Raw genomic sequence first — 25036 nt, 5'->3', positions numbered from 1 at the left:
CACCACCTGCGCCCCCAGCTCCTTCACCCTTACTCCCAGAGCCCTGTAGTCACCTGATTTGCTCAGAGTCATACCTCACAGTATCATTAGTGCCCACATGAATGATTAGCATGACATAGTAGTCAGAGGGCTGGATGATCCTTGACAATTCCTGTATAATGTCTTGGATATGGGCTCCTGACAGGCAGCACACCCCCTGGGAGGAGAGAACACTTATGAACAGCAGTCTCAAACCAATTTTGGAGCTAGAAATAGTGTCCAGACTTCCGTTTTGTGGTTCTCTTAAAGACTACTGGAGTACTAGCAGGCCTCTGTTGGGTTTGTGGTAGCGCTGAGACATTGCAAATGTAGCTGATGGACCAAGTTGTGTGTCAGAATATTTTTCAGTATTGGCAGCAAACTTCTTGAAGACACTTGATGACCAGGACAAGTAGGTGAATGATTGGCAGACAGATGGGATGGTCTTAAATAGCAGGCTGCAAATTTTTTAATTATATTTCAGGGAGGGCTGCTACGCTTCCTGACCCCTGCTCTCTGATACCAGGCATTAATTGGTTCCCATGTGGGTTACACAGCTGTGATCAGAAAGCAAACTGTTTTTCTGGGTAGACAAGGAAGGGTCTACCCATTGACTAAGCTCTGTGAAATCTTTCTGCCCTCCTCCCGCAACTTCCCCATGTAAGGTGGAGGTGAAGTGACCGAGGCCGCGAGGTTGGGTGGGGGCAGGATCTCAGGTCTGAGACTTCAGGTTCCACCTTCCGCCCCACTGGGCATGAAGTCCAGCTGTGCAATCCTGGGTCTCATTTACCTCTGTGAGATGGCCCTTTTAGACTTTACCCTCACTAGCCACGGGGAACACCAGTGTTTAGCATGAACTCATCTCACACTCACTAAGCCCTGGTACCCATGTCCTGCCTGACCCAGTTCCTGGTCAAGGGACCAAATGTCTGCCACAGCTTATGACAGATGTACTCTGTCATCTCTAAGAAGCTCAGGACCATTGTTATGGAGATCCCTGGGTTATCACTGCCCTCCCTCTGAGCTTCCAAAATCCTGGCCATGATTCACATTTTTTAGTGCTTGCTCCTCTTCAGGCTTACTCAATGCCCCAACAAACTCATCTTGCAAACATCTGACTAAACCAATGGCGTGTGAAGGCATGACTGCATAATCCACTCTACATCTCTGTATGTCCTAATTCTTAAACATAAGAATGGACAAAGGGAGGATACTGGAAAAAGTAGTCCTATCGAGAAGATTGTCAGGAGGTTCTTGGAATAGAAAGATGGTGAGCCCCACCAAGTTCCTTGACTTTCGGCTGACTTTGACTTTTCTTCAACATAACATTATAATTTTGGAACAGCCTCCAAAATAATCTCTGAAACCCATTCTATACCATGAAGCATTCCATCTTTTATGCTCATATGTCACTGGTTTTAGATCTGTATTGTTTATGCAGTCTTTTGAACCCATAATATATCTTTTAGAAACCACATATCTTGTTTGTTTAGCACAGCCTATTTATTCTACAGCCAATTCTTTATATGCTAATCACACTGCAAAAATATGATTCTTGCTAATTGGGAAACTCACTAACTTCATAGTAGTTTTTAACTAGGGTGACCATATGTCCCATTTTTTATAGGAACAGTCCTTTTTTGGGACTTTTTGTTATATAGGCACCTATTACCCCCCACCCCCGTCCCATTTTTTCAGTTTCTATCTGGTCACCCTATTTTTAACCACTCGAGCAATTGACAGCTACCCTTGTACTATTGCACTCCTTGGCCCCTGCTCCAAAATTCAGATCTTTCATCATGTATAATACAAACTCACTTAAGGTGTCCTTGTGCTATCTGAATGTATGACAGAATCATTAGTACTAATGTGCTAACCTCTCTGGCATTTTTAATTGAAGTGTCTGCTGAGTTCAGTTCTGCAAAATAAAGGCAACATTTGAACAGAATATTTTGAGAGCAATCAGGCACTAGGTTAAGTAACTTTTAAACTATGAAATCCTACATCTCTCATTGAAAGGACATTATCAAATTATGTAGGTTGTCAAACGTTTTAGAAGAGCAGACGTGAAGAATCCATTGGAAATATTTCCCTGTTAAAGCAACTTTGTTCCATGAAAGCTTTTACATAATATTGATATGTAAAAATACATTGGGCCAAGAGCATCTGGGGAAGGACTAACATTAGAAATGTGAAAGATTATATGCTTTTTTATTCCGTTTTTATAATTAATACATCTACTCAATGTAATTTTTCTTTTAAACAATCTATTAGATTGAGGGAACAAACCTTGGTCAAGATGCAAGTCTAACAAAAACATATTTGCTCTGGGAGCACATTCTGTGCACAGGTACTGAGTCACTTGTAGGAGAAGAATACCAAGATGTAGGGTGTGTTAGATATAACTGTGTGGGGATCAGAGCTAGTCAGTACTAAAGTCATACAGCATCTTTAAAGTTAGGAAGAAGAACTAATAGTGTTATGCTTCGAATTATTTGTTTCCCTCTTCTGCATGCTGCTGATTGGTATTAATGGAGTTTAACACCCACAAAGTAAGATGGAGGATGGTGAACTTGAGATATTTCTTCTGCTATAATTGAAATTGTGAATACATTCTATACAGCATGCATTAGCATGCCATTGTGGCCTTATGAAACTAACACTGGATTTTTTCACATATAAAACTGACGTTCAAGCTCTAACTATATGTATTTATATCCCTAGAATGCAGAAATTTCAGTTTTTGAAGTGAACATCCGTTTTGTTGGTGGACTGCTTTCAGCATATTATCTTTCCGGAGAAGAGGTAAGATTATCTATCTGCATTGTCAATCTAAAATTCCAATCCTCCCCCCCCCCCACCAAGTTATTGTTTTGTATAAGTCTAATGAATGGAAAAAAAGTCTCAGTTGTAAAACTGTAATCAATGTATACGCTAGGTGTAATGTATACGCTAGGTGTTGCATTCAAGCACAGAGTAGTGAAGTTTGCTGATGCTACTGGAGGTGGGTTTAGATCATATGCTTCTCACAGGCCAGTTTGGAGTGTATTGTCACAGACTCGCACAATTTACAACTCTGACAGGACTAATTATTCATCCAAGTGTTAGCAAAAGTGCAGTTGGAAGATATGACTGGAGAAACTGTTGATATGATTGAAGGGGGAACGGAATGAATAACTAGCATACAGATGCCAAAGGAGACTCCTAAAAATACCACTGCTCAGGGGTCTTAGATTAGTTGGTATGAAATTCGGGTCTTAGGTGAGTTGGTATTTGGTATTCTGGCCAGCTGCAGAAAGAGAATGAAGATTGCTGTGTGGTTTTTAACTTTCGTCCTGATCCTCAGTTGTATAGATGTGGAGAAAGTAGAGCTGGAATTTGTCCTCTAATCTCAAACAGCCAATGGTGTCAATCTTTACTTGTTTCCCATAGCTAGTCTGGAGGCCTCAGGGACCACAAAAGCAGTAGCCCTCCTACCAGTAGGTTCCAGTGAAGAGCATGCTGGCAACTATTGCAGAAGTCTTGATAGCTGCTCCTAGATATTTCTTCTTGACTTCCTTTGCAATGTTATGCCTTTTTTTCTTGAGCAAACACAAGCAAGCACGCCTCATGATGCTCTTCACAGTGGCAGTTACACAGAAGGCGTTGGGTTTATAGTTAAAATTCTAAAGGTTCTATGTTTAAACTCCCCTGTTCAAGTTCTCTGAAGCAGTTTATACTCTCACATAGATATATTGCTCCACATTCAACGTTATTGTGATAGTAAATCCCAGAGGCTGAAACTAACCACCCTTTTGTTTTTAGTAAATATACATTTTAACTGAGATGTTTCATCTGACACTTGAAGGAAATCAGCCATCATTCTACAATAACTTACTGACCCAGAAATGAGTCCATCTAGAGTAATTTTAGAAACAAAAATATCGGATTTTTTCAATTAAATAGTTATATTCCACCAATAATTTCTCTTCCAGCAAAGCTGCTGCTGCTCACAAACTAGTGAGCTTTTTGCAGTATAACCTATTCACATTTAATTAAGCAGTAGTAACAGACGTGGAGAACATTTCTTGGCAGTTAATGACCAGCTAGAAGAGTTAAGGGCTCTGAACTCAATTGGTCATTAACTGCCAAGAAATATTCGACGTGTCAGTTATTAGGTCTATTCTAAACCATCAAAATATAAACATATAAGGAGAAAATTAATGATCTTTTGCGATTATACATACACACACACTACTTATCATGGATACAGTATTCTGTTCTAGTACTTACATTCCTCTAGAAATTACTTACCAATATACTAACTGGTAAGAAAAGAGGCCTGTGTGTTCAACATGCCTTTAAGTCTATAGCTGTGAATAAGTTATTTTATGTAAGATCTTTGTAGGACAAAATAGTTTTATTGGCTGAAGAAAGGAGGGTAGGTCATTATGGTGCTACATGTGAGCCTTTGGGTGAAAATCTTACAAGTCCAAAAATTGACACATAGCTACTTCTTTTTAGTTGATACCTGACCAACATCTCGTGGGCCATTCAGTCCAATTTCAAGTGGAATAGGAATTTGTGCATTCTTTCGAACTTTTTTTTCCATCTACTACAAATCAAATCTAGTGACAGTGCATCCTCCACAGGGAGGAAGGAGAGCAGCTGGATTTGACATCCTCCACCTTCAAAGATCTCTGCTGTGTTTGATAAGTACATACCATCTCACAGATGTCTCGATTATTTCAAGATATCAGTGCTTGTTATAGTACCTCTCAAATACTGGGCAGAGTGTTCAGCACCTTTTTTATTCTGGTTCCTTCACTCCTCACCCCCCCCCGCCCCCCGAAAGCCTTGTGTATATTGTTACCGTACCACCACCTAATGGATAATATAGTATCATCTTGTCCTTTTATTATTTTTGTCAGGCAATTCTGAATTGACAAGTGTGAGATCATGAATTCCCTAAGCAGTTGTCTAGTTTAAAGAAAACAGTTTGTTGGCATACCCCCCAAAATAACTTTTGGCTTATTTTCCATTCTCATTTAGAAATATTTTGATTTTGCATTAATAGATAATTTTCCACTTCAAATTCAGCTACTTGAGTTCTCTGAACTGCTATCTAGAATTATGTCATGGGGTAGCTGCATATCTCTAAGATGTAGACTGGAAAGAGCTTATGTTCATCTGAAAGTCTCTGGGATGTTGGTCCTTTTTTCCTGTATTAGAAATGAACATTTTTGGACTCCATGGTCTCATTATTCATTTCAGAAAATCGGCCAGATATGGTTGTCCCTGCAGTTGTCAGGTAGCTACTTTCTGGGTCCCATGCTGTGGCTGCTTGAGCATAATCTATACATGGCCACTGGTGAAGCTTTAGTCTGTAGTTGAAACACCTTTTTAAATCAGACATTTCAAAGTGTAGGAACTCTTTTCCTCTTGACAAAAAAAAAAATGGCTAAAATTAATAGGAAACAATTGTTTCAGTGGTAATTCTCTTGCCCAGTTAGGTGGACTCTTTTCCAGAAGCAAATAAGTTGGTTAATTAAGCAACTGGCAAACAACAATTTATAATGTTTGAATAAAGGCACTCCTCACTTTTTCTCAAGGCTAAGTATTACAACTTATTTTAAAGTACAGTGGTCATTTGCCTGTCTTGTGACTAGGTTTAACTTGTGAACTGCTTTGAAGATGTTTGGTTTTTTAGAACACACTTACATCTATTTTCTTTGAAATATATGCCCACTGATTGTTTTTCATGGCTTTAGTTATGCCCGCCCCAGCTTATGGCAAGGGAACTGCTACATATCCACTCCCAAATCGCTCTACCAGTGTCGTCAGACCAAATTTGTAACAACCTTGATATTCAAGTTAGACTTAAACCCCTCCCCTGCTTGTATCCAGCTAGCAGTTGTCGTAGTGCTTTAAGTTCAGTATCTTGGCCTATTTCTGGTAGGCCTCTTTAAAAAGATTCTTACCTTTCAGAAGCAGTGAACTACAAATTATCTAGTTTTCTAATGAAGGTAAACTCTGGAAATGATCAAAAAGCTGAACATGGCAAGCTTTAATATAATATAATATGACATATTCTGTCTAAAAACATTTTGGAGAAATAGTCTTCATCTTTAAATGAGAAATTTATGGCAATTGATTACTTGAGAAGGAAAATTTTAAACATATCCTTTATTGAATATTTCTGTTTTGTGTTTTTAGTATCTTCAGCCACAGTTCAGAATAATCCTTGTAATACCTCTGACCCTTACTCATATGAGTAAGCCTTTGTAAGTAATCAGAACCTCTTGTGTGAATAAAGTTTGGAAGATCAGATCCTCAGCTCTTCCACATCATAATCAGATTGCCTATGAAAAGCGTAATGTTGATGTGCTTTGTTTTCAGTAGTGTGACTAAAGGCAGCTTTGGTTATGTAAAAAGTGATTGAAACAATAATTGTTGGTACTTCGGAATTAAATGCCCATGGTTAATGATCTAAAATAGTAACATATTGCACGTCCCATAATTATTTGTAAATTTAAGTTTAATCATAATTAACTAGGAATATTGAAACACATTGAATAGATTCTAAAACATCTTGCTTGCGCTAAAATTCATTCAAATAAAATTGTGAATATAGCTCATTTTAAAAATGTGATAGACATTGAATACTTTGGTCTGATAGCCAAGTCTTTACATGGCATATTTGACGCATCTTGTTGCTGTAATTACATTAAAAACTACTGGAAAAAAAAATTGCCTTTCTGGATTTAATCAGGCTACCATGAATGATATACAAGTATTAAAAGAATTAGATTTGAAACCAGGAGTTTGTTTGCATTTGGATTTAAATGTTAGTCTTAAAATAGAGAGAACACACAAGAAAGGTCAAACTTGACTAAGACGAGCTAAACTTTTCATCAGTGTTAAGAGCACTTCAGGTATTTATAGACAACATAATCTGAAAAGAAGTCTTAGATTTTAAGATCTTTTCTTTTGTTGTGTATCTGGATTACTACAGAATATTGTGTGTGTAACTGAAGACTGCTTTCTTGCTATTTATCAGATGTGCTATGGAGAAATAGAGTTCATTTATGAGGGAGGAATTGGGGATAAAGTTGACTTGGGGGTGGGAGAGAGGAATCATCATTTGTCTGGAAGTAATACAAATCTTTGGGAGTTTTGTTTTGCTTTCCTTCAGGGTGCCACTAATGCTGATTTTTCCTCTTTAGCTTGACCACTCTTACACTTCATTTGCAGTTAGACAATGGATTTATTATTTTATCTTCAATTGTGCTTATGGCATGGTCAGTACAGCTTATAATAGTGGGCCAAGTTTCTCGCAAAGTTTTGCTTAATTGCTAGAGAAATTAAAATGTCTAAATCTGTTAAAACCGTATGACTGACTGACTGATTCCAGTTCTCAGCTACCACTATGCTCTCTCCATTATTGTCCTGGGAAGACCGCTACTAGGGGCAGGATGGGGACAGTGTCAGAGCTGCCATGTGATGGCCACCATATGCTGCACCCATAAAAGAGATTTTACTGAAGGGGAAGCTTCCTGAGCATGCTTCACCATACCTTCTCCCTGTCCCCACTCTCTATTTTCTGCTAATGGGAACACAACAAACTCCTGTCTAGTCATATGAACAAAACTAGTTTTTAACAACTTTTTGGAGTCAAGCTCTTGATCTGCTAACAATAATCAGCGACTGAGTGGCTAACTGGAATCCCCACAAGAGCTGTTCTTCTACTGCTCTGCAGCACTGCAATCCCAGGTAAGCGTGGAAGAACTGTGGTGCTACTGTCAATAAACACGATAGCTTCCCTCTCAAGCTCTTGTCATTGATAGCTATACATGGATATTAGACAAATGAGAGCTGTACAGAGGGGTACAGGCAGTTCCTTGACTTTTTTCATTTGATCATTGGCTGCTGCTTCTGAGTGATGTTGAATTTTCTTCTAGCTATGGGCACTCCTTTCCTATTCCTCCACACCCGACAGGACAATAAGCAGACACCTCTTGTTAGATTGGTGGGAGCCCTCATAGATGGTCACACAGTATAGGGCACTTGGACATCCCACAAAATCAGCATACACACACATCCCCTGGAATTCAGAGCAGTCTGAGAAGCATGCAGGGCATTCTTACCGTTAATCCAGTCTCAGCACATTCTCATAATGTCAGACAGCATGACAACTGATCCGCATAAACAAACAGGAAGTAGTGAGATCCATTCCACTGTGCATATAAGTGGCCAATTTATAGAACTAGAATATCAAGAACCACAACACCCTGTCTGCAGCGTACCTTGCAGGAACCCAGAATTCCCTGGCAGACAGCCTCAGCAGGTGCTTTAGCTCCCACTTATAGATGGTGGCATACAGCTAACTGGTGAACAGCTTCTTCACTCAGTGGGGAATCCCATCCTGCCTCCCAGACAAACAGGAAATGTAGCACATACTGTTCCATAGAGTTAAAAGCCGGAGGGACCACCTGATCATCTAGTCTGACCTCCTGTATATCAGAGGTCACCAACAGCACCTAGTGTCCACACGTTAAACAAGTGAAATTAGACCTGAGTATTACAGCTCACTGAAGACTAAACTATTACATGCCACAGGCAGAAAATAGGAAGGACTGAGGTGCACCAATGCCCAAGGCCCCCACAATGCCAGGGAAATGAATAAGTGAGAGAGACCTGGATAATTCTGGCAAGTGATCTGCATCCATGCTCTCGGAAAGCTCAGGGCCAGTTCTTCAGAGGCGATCATCTCCTATTCCCTTGGATAGATGGTTTGATCCTGCTGCTTCCTTAAGTAATGTGGAAGATTTGACAGGACAGAGCATGAGTTGTCATCATGCCCAAATGACCTAGAGAGTTCAGGTTCCAAGGTCTTCTCCATATGTCAGCCCAGCTGCCTGCCCATCAACATTCTTCCCTTCCCAGACCTCGATTCAATAGAACAGCAGGGTCAGATATCCCAATCCAAAAGCTCTTTGCCTCACCTTGTTATTTGGATGGGCATTGGATCTAGAACATTCCTGTTCTGCAACTGTGCAAGCCATTTTTACTAATAGCAGAAAGGAGTTCACCAGGAAATGTTACCTCTCTGGGCCCAACACAATCATATGTCTCCAGAGACAACAGATATTCCTTGGTATATTGGGTTATCACCTTACCCTCAAGATGACAGTTCTTTCCCTTAGCTCAATACAGGTTCTCCTGGCAGCAATCAACATAGAATCATAGAATATCAGGGTTAGAAGGGACCTCAGGAGATCTAGTCCAACCCCCTGCTCAAAGCAGGATCACTCCCCAACTAAATCATCCAAATTTAATTTTGTATTTATTTCCTTTTGCCCCAGATCCCTAAATGGCCCCCTCAAGGATTGAACTCACAACCCTGGGTTTAGCAGGCCACTGAGCTATCCCTCCCCCCGGGCATGTCTACCTCCAGTGCATAGCTACCCTGTAATTACTCACCCACTAACCTCCAGGTTCTCAGAGAGCTTAATTAGAACTTTCCCACTGGTAATAAAACTGACCCCTCAATGGAACCTTAATTAACCCTTTCAGCACTTACCAAGCCATCTTTCCACCCCCTGTTAGCCTTCATAGACAAGTGAAGCACTTACATTCCTCATTGCATCAGCCAAACAGATAGGTAAACTGGGGGCACCAATGGCAGGCCCTCCGTATGCAATATTTCATTAAGACAAACTACTACTACTTACTACTACTACTGCTGCTACTACTATATCCGAAATTTACCCCTACAGTAGTTTTGGAATTTCCCATAAACCCCCAGATTATCAGCTCCCCTGTATTCTTCCCAAAGCCCCAAGCCTCCAGTGAAGAGAGAGAACTTTATTCCTTGAACAAAAAATAAGCTTTGGAATGTTACCTACAGAGAACAAAACAGGTCAGAAAGTCACTCGGGCTGTTTGTTGCCATAGTGGAACAAGCTTGAGGACTAGTTATTTCCTCCGAGGGTCTCCCAATTGGATTTCTGGCTGTATTCTACTTTATCAGCTTGTACATCTTCCTCCCCCACACAGGATCAGGGCTCATTCTTATGGGAGCACAAGCAGCCTCAGTAGGAGGGCCAGCTCCAGGCACCAGCAAACCAAGCAGGTGCCTGCAGCGGCAAGTGTAAAGGGGCAGCAGGACGTCGGGCCTTGGGGCGGCAATTCACCCTTGGCGGTGGCGGGAATTTGGCAGCTGCTCCATCACTCCACCTCCCTGTTCGGCTGCAAGTATTTTTTGTTTGTTTTGTTTTTGTTGCCGCTTGAGGCAGCAAAAACACTGGAGCCAGCCCTGCTCAGTAGCATCACTTCAAGAGGGTACTTTTGCTTGTTGTTTGCAAGACAGTAACATGGAGTTCCATTCACACATTCACAAGACGCTACACCTTGGTCCAAGCCTCCTCCTCTGATACATTCTTTGGGACAATGGTTCTACAAGCAGCTAGGCCACGTTGCACCCTCCTCACCAAGTAGTGCTTATCAGTCACACACAGTGGGATAGGACCAGCCCTCGAAGAAGAAGGGGAAGTTGCTTACCCTTCATAATTGGAGTTTTTTGAGATGTGTGCAGAGGATGGAAGTTCTGTTTTGTGAATAATGTTGAAATTTTGAAAATGGGTTTCATTCCAAAAGGAAATTCTCTATGAAGGGAAATTCTGAGGGGGAAAAAATCACTTTGGGTTGATCAAATGTTCTTTGTTTTGATTTTGAGTATATTTTAAACTTATATTTTAACATTGTAAAAATTTTAAAATGAAAAGTTTCAAAATGGAAAATCAGAATATTTGCTCTAAAAATGTATATAAGACATGTAAACATGGTTGAAACTGTTTGGGGTTGTTTTTTTTCCTTCTAAAACTAAGTTCCAGTAAAGTCGACTTGATTTTGTGAAGTGTTTTGATTCTGATAGAACTGCATAGTCTGGCAGACTATTGCACAGTTGAAATTTCTCTGACTACCTGTGTTTAGTATTCACATAGCTATAAGTTAACATCCTAGGAAGATGATTGGAGACAGTTTCATATTTTAGTGGTATTGCCTGTCAGCAAAATGAACCAAACACAAAGGTTTGTTTTTCTCCAGTGCCGCTAAATCCCAATTATCTGAAATTCAGATGATCAAAAATGTGAAAATAGACAAAATTCTGATTTTAAGGGATATGTCTCCTGAGCCATTCAGACAATCAGAATGTAAACGTAGTGATGTTAGTCACAAAATATACTATTTGTGTATGAAATGTAGATATGAGATGAAAGAACTAGTCATTTAAATGCAAATTTGCTATTTTTATTGTAAAAGGTGTTCCACCATTCAATAAATTATTTCGAATTATACAACTAAAAATGTAGTTGTATTTCAGTTTACTTATATGTTGAATATTTAATTTGATCAGTACTGTAAATGGCTAAAATATGAGAAGTCTACAGAAAACAAAAACAAAGATATGCTACCCTGTTGTGTGCATGCATGTGTATATATTCTAAAATAAAAGCAATAGTATTCTAGTGTTCGATCTTTTTTTAATGACTTAAAGAACAAGAGTAGTCTGTCTTACTAGAAAAAGAGGGCTAAGAAGTGTTCCTCTGTTCTGACTATGGCAAGCTTTCCAGAGGACAGCTCAGCTGTGAAGGAAGTTGCCCTTTTGTTTCCTCCACTCACAAGCAAATGTCAAGGACCCAAATTATGAGGGTAACAGCTACTGTTAAAGAAACTTAATGAGTAAGCATTTGCTGTTCCTGACAGTCATAAGGATAAACTGCAGTCTGCCAAGCCCAAGTATTTTTCAAAAGCTTTCTTGTCAGGTTTCACTATAAATCCAATGAGAGCAAAATTATTCTGTGATTAGGTTCAGTGCTTTAGTTATGACAATGTTTTCCAGAGTCATTGCCCTCCTAAGATCACCACTTTGACAGGTTAGTTCTAGGTCATAGATCTAAAGGAAAACTTGAAGCCACAAGAATGTAAATCCTGTTTGGCAACTGCCTAGAGCAGAGCTTCTGGTCTGTCTCAAGCCTGAATAAATATACCTTCAGTATTTTTCTTTAACAGGCTCCGTCTGTTTCTTTCTCTCATGGGATGGGGCAGATTGAGATTAATTAAAATGGCACAACCAATTTAAATCAGTAGGGGTACTTCAATAAGTTAATTAATGCAATGTGCAGTAGTAAATGAAACTTCACCTTACATTTACACTGTCACCATTTACCCCACTCCTAAATGTGCACTTCTCTGAATTTAAGTTCTAAAGTCATGTGGGTGCGCTTGAAGACCTTGAAGCTGAGGACAGTCCTCTCTTGGTCCAGTAAACCAGCCCAGCTAAAGCAACAAGGAGCAGAGCAATTCTAACTTGAGATCATTCCAAGCTGCACATCTCCTCTGAAGACGGGAGTTGTTTAAAGGACGGGTCAGTATTGCTGGATTCTGGTTAGAGGATAAGACCACTTGATCTCTTATCAGACTTAAGCAACCCCCTAGTCTTTTTGCTGTCCCTCTTCCCTTGCCAGCACTTTCCCAAACAATAAAGGTGGTGGTTACTCACAATGCCTTTATTTGTTTACACAAACTGCAGAAGACTTCACAATTCCTATATTAAATAAAGGGTGCAGGCACTTAGCATTAGTCAGACTTGTTTTGACAAAGCCAATAGGTGTGGTGTCTTAGATGTTAGGTTCTAACAATCAAATGGATTGTAGCCAGTGATAGCCCATTTCTTTGAAAGAATCCTCAGTAGTAATTAAGAAACCAGCCATTCAGGAGAGGGTGACCGTCCTTTCCTACCCTGCAAGAGAAAACACATGTTCATTTTGTGCCTTGTAACAGATGTTCCATATAAAGGTGATGGCCAAAGTTTTCCAAGATGTGCTGAATATACTACCCTTTAAAATGTTGCTCTCCCCTGGGCTGAAAATTGACACACTCTAAAAATGGCATCATGGGGTTCCATGTATGCCTCTGTCATTTCTATATCTGATTACAAAGAGATTTTTTTCTAACTCTCAGTCCTGCCATCTCTGGTTTCACTTCTCACATGTACAATAAAGGATTTACAGGCTGAATTTGGTCCTTAATGATATCTGTCAACCATTGCTTTTAATGGAGTTGCCTGGACATCACTGGAATTCATAAAGTATTTCTGCTGAGCACAAGAATGTGTAGTTAGTCTCTACAATGTTGAACAGGAGTGAAAAGCATAAAAACTTACTGTCACTTGCCTAAGTAGCTATGACTTGAAGATGCACACAGCACAGATCTGTTAGCAAGAAATTACTAATTTTGACAGTCACTATTCAGATTTGAACTACCCTTGAAACTGAATCAACAGATACATGGTGCACGAAGTCACAATCCTGGGTTCCAAATCTGTCTCCATTTCTACTGTTGTATACAAAGAGTGGGGCGCTTGTGAGTAAGTTTTAGCCTCTCTAGCTCATTAAAATTTTGAATTCTTGCAGTATTATGAGGAACACAATGTAAATAAATAGTTCTGCAATCTGCTGTAATTTTTTTTACCACAAAACCTAATAATTGTATAGCTCCACTACTGGGTCTGATCTCTGTAAATAAAAATGTCCCATATTCAGTGGAACTGCTATGGAGGAAAACATCTAGAAACTGCTTCAATATCAGTTGTTCTTCCAAACTAAATGAACGATATATGGTCTCTCTCGAGGATAAGTGGTGGAGGGAGGCAGGGGGAATGATCTTTATTAAAATTGCTACCTGTCAGTGATAGAAGCTGAACAAGTTTAGTATAATTACAGTTGTGCTATATTATCCTTTTCTGGAAGTCCTCTTACTAATATGGGAGTTCACAGTAAGAGCTGGTAATTCCTAATCCAATTCCAGTTTTAGTTTAACAATTAGAAGAACTTTGCCCTTTAAACATGAAATATTCAGTATAACCTGAGAATTACGAACACCTCAGGAATGGAGGTTGTTTGTGACTCTGAACAAAACATTATGGTGGTTCTTTCAAAAGTTTACAGCTGAACATTGACTTAATACTGCTTTGAAACTTTATGCAGAAGAAAAATGCCGCTGTTAACCATCTTAATTTAAATGAAACAAGCTCAGAAACAGTTTCCTTCCCTTGTCAGATCTTCTTTTAAACTTTCCCTTTTTTTTAGGCAGTTTGTGTTTAACACAGGACTGTACTGTACAGGATTTGCTTTTTTTGGTCTCTGCTGCGTGATTGCGTACTTCTGGTACCAAATTAGGTGTGTGGTTGACCGATCGGTTTGTAACTCTTTGGTGTTTGTAACTCTGAGGTTCTATTGTATTTCAGTATTACGTATTCAATTTCTGCTGCTTCATGTTAAAACAGTAAAGGAAACAGTTACTCTTTGAAGGAGTGCTGTGTTTTTTCTTGATGCATAAACAAATCCCACTACTGTTCAGTGGAATTATACATGTGTATCAAGGGGGGGCAGTAGTATGCAGCTACCACAATGATAGTGCTGTATAAGAACTTGAACAGAATAGATCTTGTGCATAAATGACAGTAAAATAAGCTTTAAATGTTCACTTTTCTTGAAAGAAATATTGAACTAGTGTGTTTTAGATTTTTGAGTTTAGTGTAGACTTGATGAAACATCCATATACACATGATGACTTACCTTAAAACTTTGGCAGATAAACTGAGGAAATTTGTTGTCCTTCAGAAACCACCAAATTTGAGCTGCCATCTTGCTTTTTTTCCTGTGTCCATCCACTACTGTTTACAAAGGTTTGACTAATGCACCTGTTCACAACTTCTGAAAACAAAAGCAAAGTTTCTATAGAAGTTGTTGGGCTCATTCCTCTCCTGGAGGAAATCGAGGGTGCCAGTCAGATGGAGTGTGTGCATAGGACTTCAGATCCAGTGTTTCTACACTACATGAGACCTGCAAGTCTCTGTTTACCTCAAACCCTTTTGATGTAACAGTAATAAGCTCCTCTGATCAGTTGTGTTACAACAGTTTCCTCCACTTTTTTAATTTAAAGGCAAAGAATTGTTTCAAGTCACTTGCAAAAAATGTTTTGTTTAGAAATACATAGATTCTTCATAGGGAAGTGTGACTTTAATGAAATTTAATGTAACATAATGAAAACAGTACTTACTATTATTCAGATGGTCACCTTTATAATACGAAAGAATTCTTCAGCCCTTTGTATCCCAGGGCCAATCCCCAACTGTCTGGTTTCTGCTCCTGTTCCATCAGAAGGGGGATGTCTGTTTGCTACTGCTTACTCCTAGTAGTTAACACTGCGCTGCTACCAGTTGAGGAGCTTCTTAAATCGTTGTTCTGACATACCAATAAGAAATTCAGGTATTTTATACCAAAATTAATAAAATTGATTGGAAGCATAAATCAACTAATAGGAGTACTCAGTAAAATACTGCGCCTATTTCTATTGTTTTACAACAATATTTAATATGAATAAGGGCTTTTAAGAAGTGTTTTTCCCACTAGCAAATAGAACAAGCTTACAAATGTCCTGTGATGTTGAACCTGAAATTTAACAACCCATCTCCTCATTCGCTATTGACATTAAAGAGCAAATAGGACAGCCACTGCCTCCACAAATTGCATGCCATCAGCACATAATTTCAGTCTTTATGTGCCTCCCATAGTGATTTAGGAGCTTATTCTATTGCTAAATCATGGCTCAAAGTCACTTAATGGCATTAGAATTAAAAGATATAGCCAGATTTATGAGGCCAGGAATGAACCTTCTGTGAGTGCTTTATGCTGCTTAAAGAATGTAGATATTGATTCACAACATAGCACCTATTAGGTGCCTCCCTCCTTTCACACAAGCTATGCTGCGAATCAAATCTTACCAGTCAGCTATCTGAAAAGAAAATTTTATATGCAAAGTGCTACCCCTTGTTTGGATATGGTGGCTCACAACATGTAAAATGAAGTTTCTAAGTTTGCTGTTGTAGCTAGGGTTTGGTACACAAAGCTAAATGAACAGAAAATTAGGAAGCAGATGCTTGTGGCTTAACAGTGGAACTGTGCTTAAAGATACTCATTACTGGTGAATAAGGATCAATTTTATTGGGACAGCTGTTTCCTTAATCAGGAAAAACTCAAACCCCTAAGATGACATCCAGAGGTATACTGTCTCTTCACAATGTGATATAGTATGTCTCGCTGTTGTATACTGTGTTCTTTACTTAAATGTATACATGTTTTAATTTATACCACATAAAGTATATTGTCAAAACCATGTAGTGTTAAATTTCTTTCTTCCTTAGCCATGGAGGAAGCAGAACCATGAAATATATTGCATTTATGTTGCACTTTTGGCCTCCCAATGCTCTGCTTATCCTAGAAGAGATTAGTAGACAAGTAACATTCCATTTCTATGAGCAGCATTCCAACAGCAATTAATGAAAAAAAAAATCTGTCATAGATTGTGAGTTCTGTGCGGTATAGACTATCTACCTGTGGCATATGTCTGTACAGTGCTTTGCACAGTGTGGACAAGGATCCTGAGTGAGGCCTTTGGGCACTACTGCAGTACAGATGATGATGATAAATGTGATAATATCAGGTTACTTTGCCCACACATATAGGTCATGTGAAAGCAGGGATTTGACATTTACACTGGTCTGAGATCTAGGATCAGTATACAGTTGTGGACCACTGAGAGTTTTAACATCTGATATCTTGCCATCTTGGGATTACAGCCTTTACAGTGATACAAAACATTCTGTTTCTGTTCCTACATGATAAGAATGGTACTTCCAAACTCTGTCACTGATTTATTGACACTGAGATGCTATTTTAAAAAAACTGGTGTTAAGAAGACTATAGGGGGACCTGATGCCATAGTCTTCAAATGTGTTAAGGGCTTTTTATAAAGAGGGATGGTGATCAAGTGTTTCTCTATTTCCACTGAAGGTGGAAAAAGAAGTGTTCTGCTTAATCAGCAGCAAGGGAGATTTAGGTTAGATACTAGGAAAAACTTTATAGCTTTAAGGATTAGTTAAATACTGGAATAGGTTACCAAGGGAGGTTGTGGAATCGCCATTTTAGGAAGTTTTTAAGAAGAGGTTAGAGAAACACCTGTCAGAGATGGTCTAGGTATATATGGTCCTGCTACAGTGAAGGGAGATGAACTGGGTGACATCTCAAGTTCTTTCCAACCCTATGATTCTGTCACTTCTGTATAGTTATTCATTCATTAATTGTTGTATAGTTTTTTCAAACACCACTCATACCTGAAAATTAAATACCTCAAGCTGAGAAATTTTTCCATTTGTATGTTCCTCTAACTTCACTTTTAACTGTACCAATAAACATAAACCTTAAAGAAATTACAAATACCTGTTATAAATATCAGCTACGTTAGCAATTACTGCCCTTCGCCTCCAGATTAAGGGCTCTTCCTCAAAACTTTTAGGCTGTTTTTGCAATTTATGGCTACCTAAGCACTTCCTAAATGTACAGAAGCATAACCAAAAGACACAGTTCAATATAATTGAAACAAAACTCTCTGTCTTGAAGTTTGTTTTATGTATTTATTTTTGATTTGAGCCTAAAATTGAGCAGTCACCTGCCTAACTGCTAGTTTCAAGCATAAATCTAAATTCAAATTATTATACAGCAGTTTCTCGTCCATCTCTGTTTAGTTCTGTCTTCAGGCTTTTTAGTATTTTGTGCTGGGCATTACTGGCTTCCCTAAAAGATTTCAGAAGACAGTAGAGCTACACTTTAGTTCCCTAGTTACAGTGTTTCAAAAAATCATTATACATGTTAGATACTGCTAGGATTAGCAAGTATGATTGATTAATTTTTCACTGTTTGTATATTTGGATTAAGCGTGGGAAGCTCTCACTAATCCAATTATTTCAGTCTGATTAAGCTCTCCAAAGCCTTTTCTGACAGGGATAACTTCATGGCACTGTTTGACTCTTTTTTGGTATGATGATCATTCGAACAATAGAGGAGTAATTTCCCTTTCCTGCGGTTCATGGTACCATAAAACAGCCAAAGCTAATCTACTGAAAATAGTGGCAGGATTTTGGTTGTTACATTAGGTAACTCTTTATTTCTAAATAGAAAACACTTCAGAACAATTTTATTAGTTTTAGTCAATGAGCAATGTAATACCGACAGCAATTTGTCTTAAGGTTTAACTGCCTTGTAAAATTATGGGTACATTCCATGCTCTGACTCTCAAAATAACATCATTCTAAAAACACAAAATACAGAACAGTATGTACCACATTATGTATTTATATATGTTAAATACTCCAGTATCCTATTTAGGGATTCGACAATTTATGAATAAGTAGTTAAGATAAGAGTTTAGCCACAATGTGTTAAGCTAAGCAGAAGATTTAAAATAACTGTAACAAAGGTAACAGTAACTAAAGAACTAAGAAAATCAAAGACCTTCAGCACTGACTGACATCTAAATTCTGGGAGTGCAGCATAACAGAAACAGAACTTTTAGGGCATGGGTACTAGCGGAGTCTGTATGTGGAAATGTTTTGTAGACTACTACACATATTTGTCTGGAGTCAGATTTCCAATAGAGCGATGAGATGCCCAACATACTGTTACTGGCACATTTATTTATTCACTTCTGGATTTTTCATGACGATAACTTCCGAGGGTCCTACAGGAATACTGTCACTTGCATCTGTTTAATGTGTTTCTTTACACTGAATAAAGTTAGACCAAGACTGTTTCGAAAGTTGGAGCCTAAAGTTAAGCTCCTAAATCTATATTTATTAGGCATTGAAATACATAGCCTGATTTTTAGAAGTGCTACACACTCTAACTTCTGTTTTCTGAAAATCTTGTCCAGAATATTCAACTTTTGATAAGGATGTAGTGCTTGTTTCACGCAGTTCCGTATAAAAATATTCAGTAAACATAAAGGGGCTTCCATTATATGATCTGTATCTCCCCATTTTGCTTTACTACCACAATGTATACAGTTTCACATTTCACTTGCTTTTTCATGTGATGGTGAAGGGAATCAAATCTTCAGCAATGTGCTAACATAATGAGTTTGATATATGCTGCACATTTAGAATTTTGTGATTTTTCTTTGTTTCCATTTCAATGACCTACAGAGAAGCAGTTTAGAGTCTTAAGGACTTTTTTTTTGTGTTGCCATGTTTATGATGTTTACCTTATAATCACTTAGCAAGTTATTCAACTGCTGAGACAAATTCAATAACAGAGTCTTCCTCTGCAATTGTTTGTTTTTACAATTACTGTTGCATTGCTAGTAATAGGTATTTTATAAGTTTACCATTGTTTTAAACTATGCTTTTAGGTTGATCCATTGCATTTTTAAGGAAATGGTGTATGCATCAAATTTAACATACTAGCAAACTCTCAAAATAACTTGTAACTAACAATGCAATGGCAATTATAAAATAACTTACCTGCAGGTAAAGGATTTGCTGTTGAATTTGTGAAAGCATCTGGATAATCTGCAGATGGATCATAAAGACCATGAACATGACGTTATAGGAATTGCTGAAAATAATGTGACATTTAAAGTAGTACTCTGTATATAAAAGTGGTGTTGCATGCTAAAGGACACACCAGTATGTGGAAAATAGGATTTCTATGTGTAGCTTTGAACATTTTTTGTGGGGGGGGGGAAACATTATTTTAGTAGGTGATCTTGTATAGAAAGTATCAGAATGAGCTTTTCAAAAGAGTTCTCTGTTAGCAGATCATTTTAAACTTAAATAAATCAGTACTCGTTGTGGTAAAAAGTCTTCTATTATATTGCCTGAGGAAAAGCAAAGCAGACTGTCCTTGTTCATTCTCGTATCCTTGTTTCTTTGTTTTGCATTGTAATATTCTTGGGCTGGCCCACTGGGAAAGGCGGTCAGTTGCTGCAAAGAAAACAATGCATCTTAGTCAGAGTCCTGTCTATTTCCATCTGTAAGTGTAATGAAAAAAGTGAGTAATGTTTTATTGAACAGATATAGAAGTGAGAAGAAAATGTTTTCAATATTTGTTTTTAAAATTCTAAGTATGATGTTTTTCTGATGTAGTGGTTAAACTTTAACTTCCAGTTTCATCTTTCTGTAGAGAATTCTTTCAGGGGTGTATGTTTTATAATTTATTTTATTTTTTAATCAATCAGATACCACAATGCATAAATTAGTTTGGAGCTGAAGGATAAGATAAAATTACCCCATCGTTGCTGATGAAGGTTAATGTCTTTTGATGGAGTTAGAAATGCCCTTTAATTTACAATAATTCACCATGCTTGGCTGTGTATTATAGTTAGAATTTGTAGGAGGCACTTGTTCCTCCTTTGTGTTCTGTTTTCCCTTTTTTCTGATCACTTCATTTGCAATAGTTATTAGGCTAATTTGACTTTCATAAATATTTGTCATTCCAGGTAGAGGGCATCGTTTTTCTCTGAGAGCGAATATGTATGCCTGTTTCATTCAGGAAAAAAAAACCCTATACTTTGGGTTGTTCATTCTCACCACAAAAAATAGCTTTGCCCTCAATCCTGCAATTAGATCTGGGCGAGTAGCCCTTTGTGCCCATGTGGATGTTAATGAGGTTCCATGGGAGTATAAGGGCCTGCCATCATGGACGTGATCTCAGAACTGGAGCTTCTGTTTGTTAGTTTGAACTATTCAGTTCTGAACATTTGATCTACTATCTTGAAAATAAAGCTTTTATTTAAATCCACAATGATCAATTCAGTAAAAGAAAAAAGTTTTATGAGTACACTTACCATTTCAGCATACCATATAATAGCATGGTGAATGGGAGTAATCTCTCTAAATAGACTTTTTAAAAACTAATTTATTTAAACTCTCCACACATACAGTCTAAAGTTGGTGTCCAAGTTCACCAGAGCACATAACTTAAGTTCTTTGCTGAACAGGGATGACTTTCTGAGTTTGGAGTAGGTCAGAAAGGTGCTTCACGCACTTTGAGAGATGATTGAACAAATTATAAAAGCAATTATTGTAGGAAGTTTGCTGATGAAATGTATGTAGATGTGGTTATTTTCCTTATCTTGTACAAGGAATAGTTCTAACAAGTGTTAATACTGTGAAAGACAGAGAATTAAAATTGAGGAATCTGGATGACTTATTAGTAATAGGGGCCACGATACACACAGGCATTGTGTTATACCAAGGCATGTCTGCCCAGAGCTTGTATATCCTATCGACAGAAAGAAAAGGAGTACTTGTGGCACCTTGGAGATTTACAAATTTATTTGAGCATCAGCTTTTGTGAGCTACAGCTCACTTCAGATGAAGTGAGCTGTAGCTCAAGAAAGCTGATGCTCAAATAAATTTGTTAGTCTCTAAGGTGCCACAAGTACTCCTTTTCTTTTTGCAAATACAGACTAACACGGCTGCTACTCAGAAATCTATCGACAAAGTAGTTCATTTTGCAAAACTATTAATCTAGCGTGTCTCATGAGGAATAAATTTATTTAAATATTTTTTAAAATTAAGAAGCTAAATTATAGAGGCAGAATAAGTTAACAATTTTAATGTGTTCATTGAATGAATTGAATGACAGGTTAAGTTTGGTGTATGACAATAGATGGAATAGACATGTTTAAAATATTCTGAGGGAACAGAGACAAGTTTGGTAAACATTCGCTAAAATCTATATTGGCATGTGGATGTGTCTTTAAAAATGAACATTTCAACTTCGCAAAAAGAAAAGGAGGACTTGTGGCACCTTAGAGACTAACTTCTTAATTTTCATCAACTTGTAAAAAGCAAGTACCTTATGGATTCTTTTGCATAGCATTTATTTCTTGCACACTGTTAGGAAATGTATGGTCTGCAAAAGAAAAAAATGTTCTGAGATAGATTGAGCTAACTAATTGCAGCTAAGATGAGTTTTTCTTGTTTGTGTTGCTGAACTGTATTAAAGGTATCAGTTAAATGAATAAAAAGTGGCTTCGCTGTTTTTGTCTATTCAAGGATGGTGATTTTTGCTGGATCATGTTCCAATTCAATATGTTCAGCCATTCACACAGCATTATTGTATGCTTGAAATCACAGTTGCTAGTACTGTTTTTTACTCATTAGATAGTTACCGCACAGTCAGTAGTACAGTCATGTTAAATTGTAGTCTAGGATAAAATTAAAGAATGTCTATAGTTCCTTTATTCTAGTCCAAATTTTGAATTTTTGAAAAGTTAAAAATTATTAGAATCAATTGAGTAATTTATGAAAATCTTTGTTGCAAGTGACAAGAGTGGACTTTTATGCTCAAGACTTGTTCTAGAATGTTAGTTCAATTTAAAAATTACTCTGGTCCTATTTTCTTAATGGCTTTTCCTTTTCCGTTTCCATTCTTGTACTTTTAGCTGCTAATTTTGAAAAGGGTATTCCAATTAACTTCCTAACACCAATATGCTTAATTTTTTCTCATGTTTTAAAGCTGATGTAATATTTGTTCAGAGCAGTAGTTCACATGAATAACTTATGGCTTTCCTTGCTTATCTAAAAGTGGAAAAATATTTCCTTAATGCTTAATATTACAACCATTAGTTTTGGCTAACCAATTCTTGTGTCTCCCTGAAACAGACAAAACAAGTTTCAAGGAAATTGAGATATGTCAACAAATAAGTATTACAAGTTGAATGATGGAAGTTTTATTACTGAAAGTTGTGAATAATTTGTAGTTCAGTATTGCAGCATTAAAACCTTGATGTTAAACTAAAGTAGTATCTTCTTGTCCAGAAACAGTTACTCTAATATATCTCTTGCTGAGCCTGTGTATAGGCTGCTTAATAATGATTAATACAGCCAATAATGTACCACAGTTATGAAATCATGGTCATGGCCTTGTATCCTATATTATAATTAAATGTATGTATGTTTTTATTTATAAAAAGCAACTCAGACTGTCCCGGGGCACATGTCTTAAAAATAATACCCATGAAACATTGACAACCATCAGCCTTGACTCCTGTTCCACAAAATAAAATATGTACTGCCACAATGTCTCATTCAGGCAAAACCCCGAGAAAAGATATGATCTCATACTGTGTCCTCCTCTGTTGCATTAGTAGGGAACATAAATTCCAACATGAGTGAGGTCCATCATAATATACTGTACAGCCAGTCTCCAGATGTTTTAAATATAGGGACTGCTAGCATGAGTTGTGCAGTTATCTCCACTGTCATGACATCGTATAGGAAAAAGAGATGGTCTCTAAAGTAGCTAGGGCAAAAAACAATATTGGTATTTATAGATCAATCTGAACAACTTGAATTGCAAACAAAAAGAAATGGAAAGCCAGTGCAGTCTTCATAGACTTATTTTAACATGCTCACGATAGCTAATGCCTCCATGCAGGGAGACAGTTGAATTCTACACTAGCTGTGGTTTCAAAGTATCCTCTACATTAACCCCAGGCATACTGTAAAGCAGTCTGAAGGACATAGCCATAATTTGTAGCAAAATTCATATCATCATGAAAATATAATGAACTGCTTTGAATATTCAGAACAAACTGGATATCGAAAGCATCCTAAACAAATTGCTTATTTTTCTCATTGTCAAATTTCTGTTAAATCTGCCTCGATACTACTTTGGCCCTGCTCACAGCACTTAATTCCTGCCTCTCTTCTGTGGAGTAGAGCACGGTTAAGAGTGGGAGGAGTAGGCTGAAGCACCAACTCCTGCTGTCCAACTCCATGCGGATACCAGCTCTAGTACAAGAATGCAGCTAACCGGCCCCATCCAAAATCACATATTTCTGTTGCAAGTCCAATCCCACAATCATTCGTAGTCACAAATGGTAAGATAGAGGACCCAACAGGAAACTATGGTTAGTTTTGGTGTCCCATGTGGTTACAGAATCAGAGGCCAGAAGGGATCATGGTCATCTAGTGTGATCTTCTGTATATCTCAAGCCACCAATGCCACCCAGTATCCAGGCACTAAAATCCAGCAACTGAAATTTGACCAAAAAGTGTAAGATCCTCTGATTAAATAAAAACCTACTTTATTTACAAATATTGAAAGTGGCTTTTGGAAAGTACAGTATTTCTTATGAACTGCTGTTATTTATGAGAAGGTAAATGAGTGTGCTCCTCTCTTCTCTTGCATTGGTCCACCAGCAAATGTTGTTTACACACACAAGTACATCTGTACAAAGTTGGTGTGTGCATTTTTCTTCCTCAGAAAATTTGGCTTAGAATACCAATTTAAATTGTGATATATATATATCAAACTGAAAATTGATGCCTAAAAACATGTATTGTAAATGTTTTCATGAAAAAAACTAAGTTGAAGGGGGAGGCACTGTTGGAGAGAAAATCAGCAAAGGTGACTTTGATATTTTAGTACACCTGGGATAATTATTTTTTGTATGTTCTATAAAACCCCAGTGTGATTCAAAGCAGATAATAGTGCTTGAGCAACCAAGTATTTGTAATTGCTCTCCATAAATAGGTTTCTATATTAAATTGGAACAGTTTTCCTGTATTAGAAAACTCTCTTCTTGAAGAGATCATCAGATAGTGCTCAAAGAAAGCCTTCCAACAGTTAGCTCAGTCCAGCCTGAGCTGACTATTGGCAATTGGAGAGAGCAGAACGCATATTTGCAGTATTGTTATAACTAGATACTTTTTCTCTAAGCATAAAAAGTTCTGTTGTGTTTCCTGCTGATAGTTAGACATATTGAAGTAGTTCTAAATCTTATGAATAGAATGCCAGGTATAACTTCGGTACTAAAGTATTGTATCTTCCTTTTTCTTCAACGTCTCTGCACAAACCCCAGGGTGCTATACTATGTAGTGTTAAGGGATGCTTTGTAAAACACTACCAATAGTAATATCAACAACACTATTTATTTCCTAGTACTTAGTACATAGTTTATACGGTATAATATTATGATTGGTTTTTATTTTTCAGATATTTCGAAAGAAAGCAGTGGAACTTGGAGAAAAGTTGCTCCCAGCGTTTAACACTCCCACTGGAATACCTTGGGCATTGCTTAATATTAAGAGGTAAAAATAACTATTTTTTGTGAATTTAGGACAC

The 25036-nt window shown here is 37.7% G+C and overlaps 1 protein-coding gene across 1 annotated transcript in view; it reads left to right on the top strand.

Annotated features, from left to right (window-relative positions):
* MAN1A1 (mannosidase alpha class 1A member 1) overlaps positions 1–25036 on the top strand; it is a 210604-nt gene that overhangs the window by 103898 nt on the left and 81670 nt on the right. Inside the window, exons 4-5 of the mRNA XM_084624798.1 lie at positions 2743–2823; positions 24908–25002. Coding sequence (XP_084480924.1) covers positions 2743–2823; positions 24908–25002 — 176 coding nt within the window. The remainder of the gene's footprint in view (positions 1–2742; positions 2824–24907; positions 25003–25036) is intronic.

The sequence above is a fragment of the Lepidochelys olivacea genome (assembly GCF_965140295.1).
Source record: "Lepidochelys olivacea isolate rLepOli2 genome assembly, chromosome: 3".
Lineage (NCBI taxonomy): Eukaryota > Metazoa > Chordata > Testudines > Cheloniidae > Lepidochelys > Lepidochelys olivacea.
This window is presented reverse-complemented; position numbering and strand designations above follow the sequence as displayed.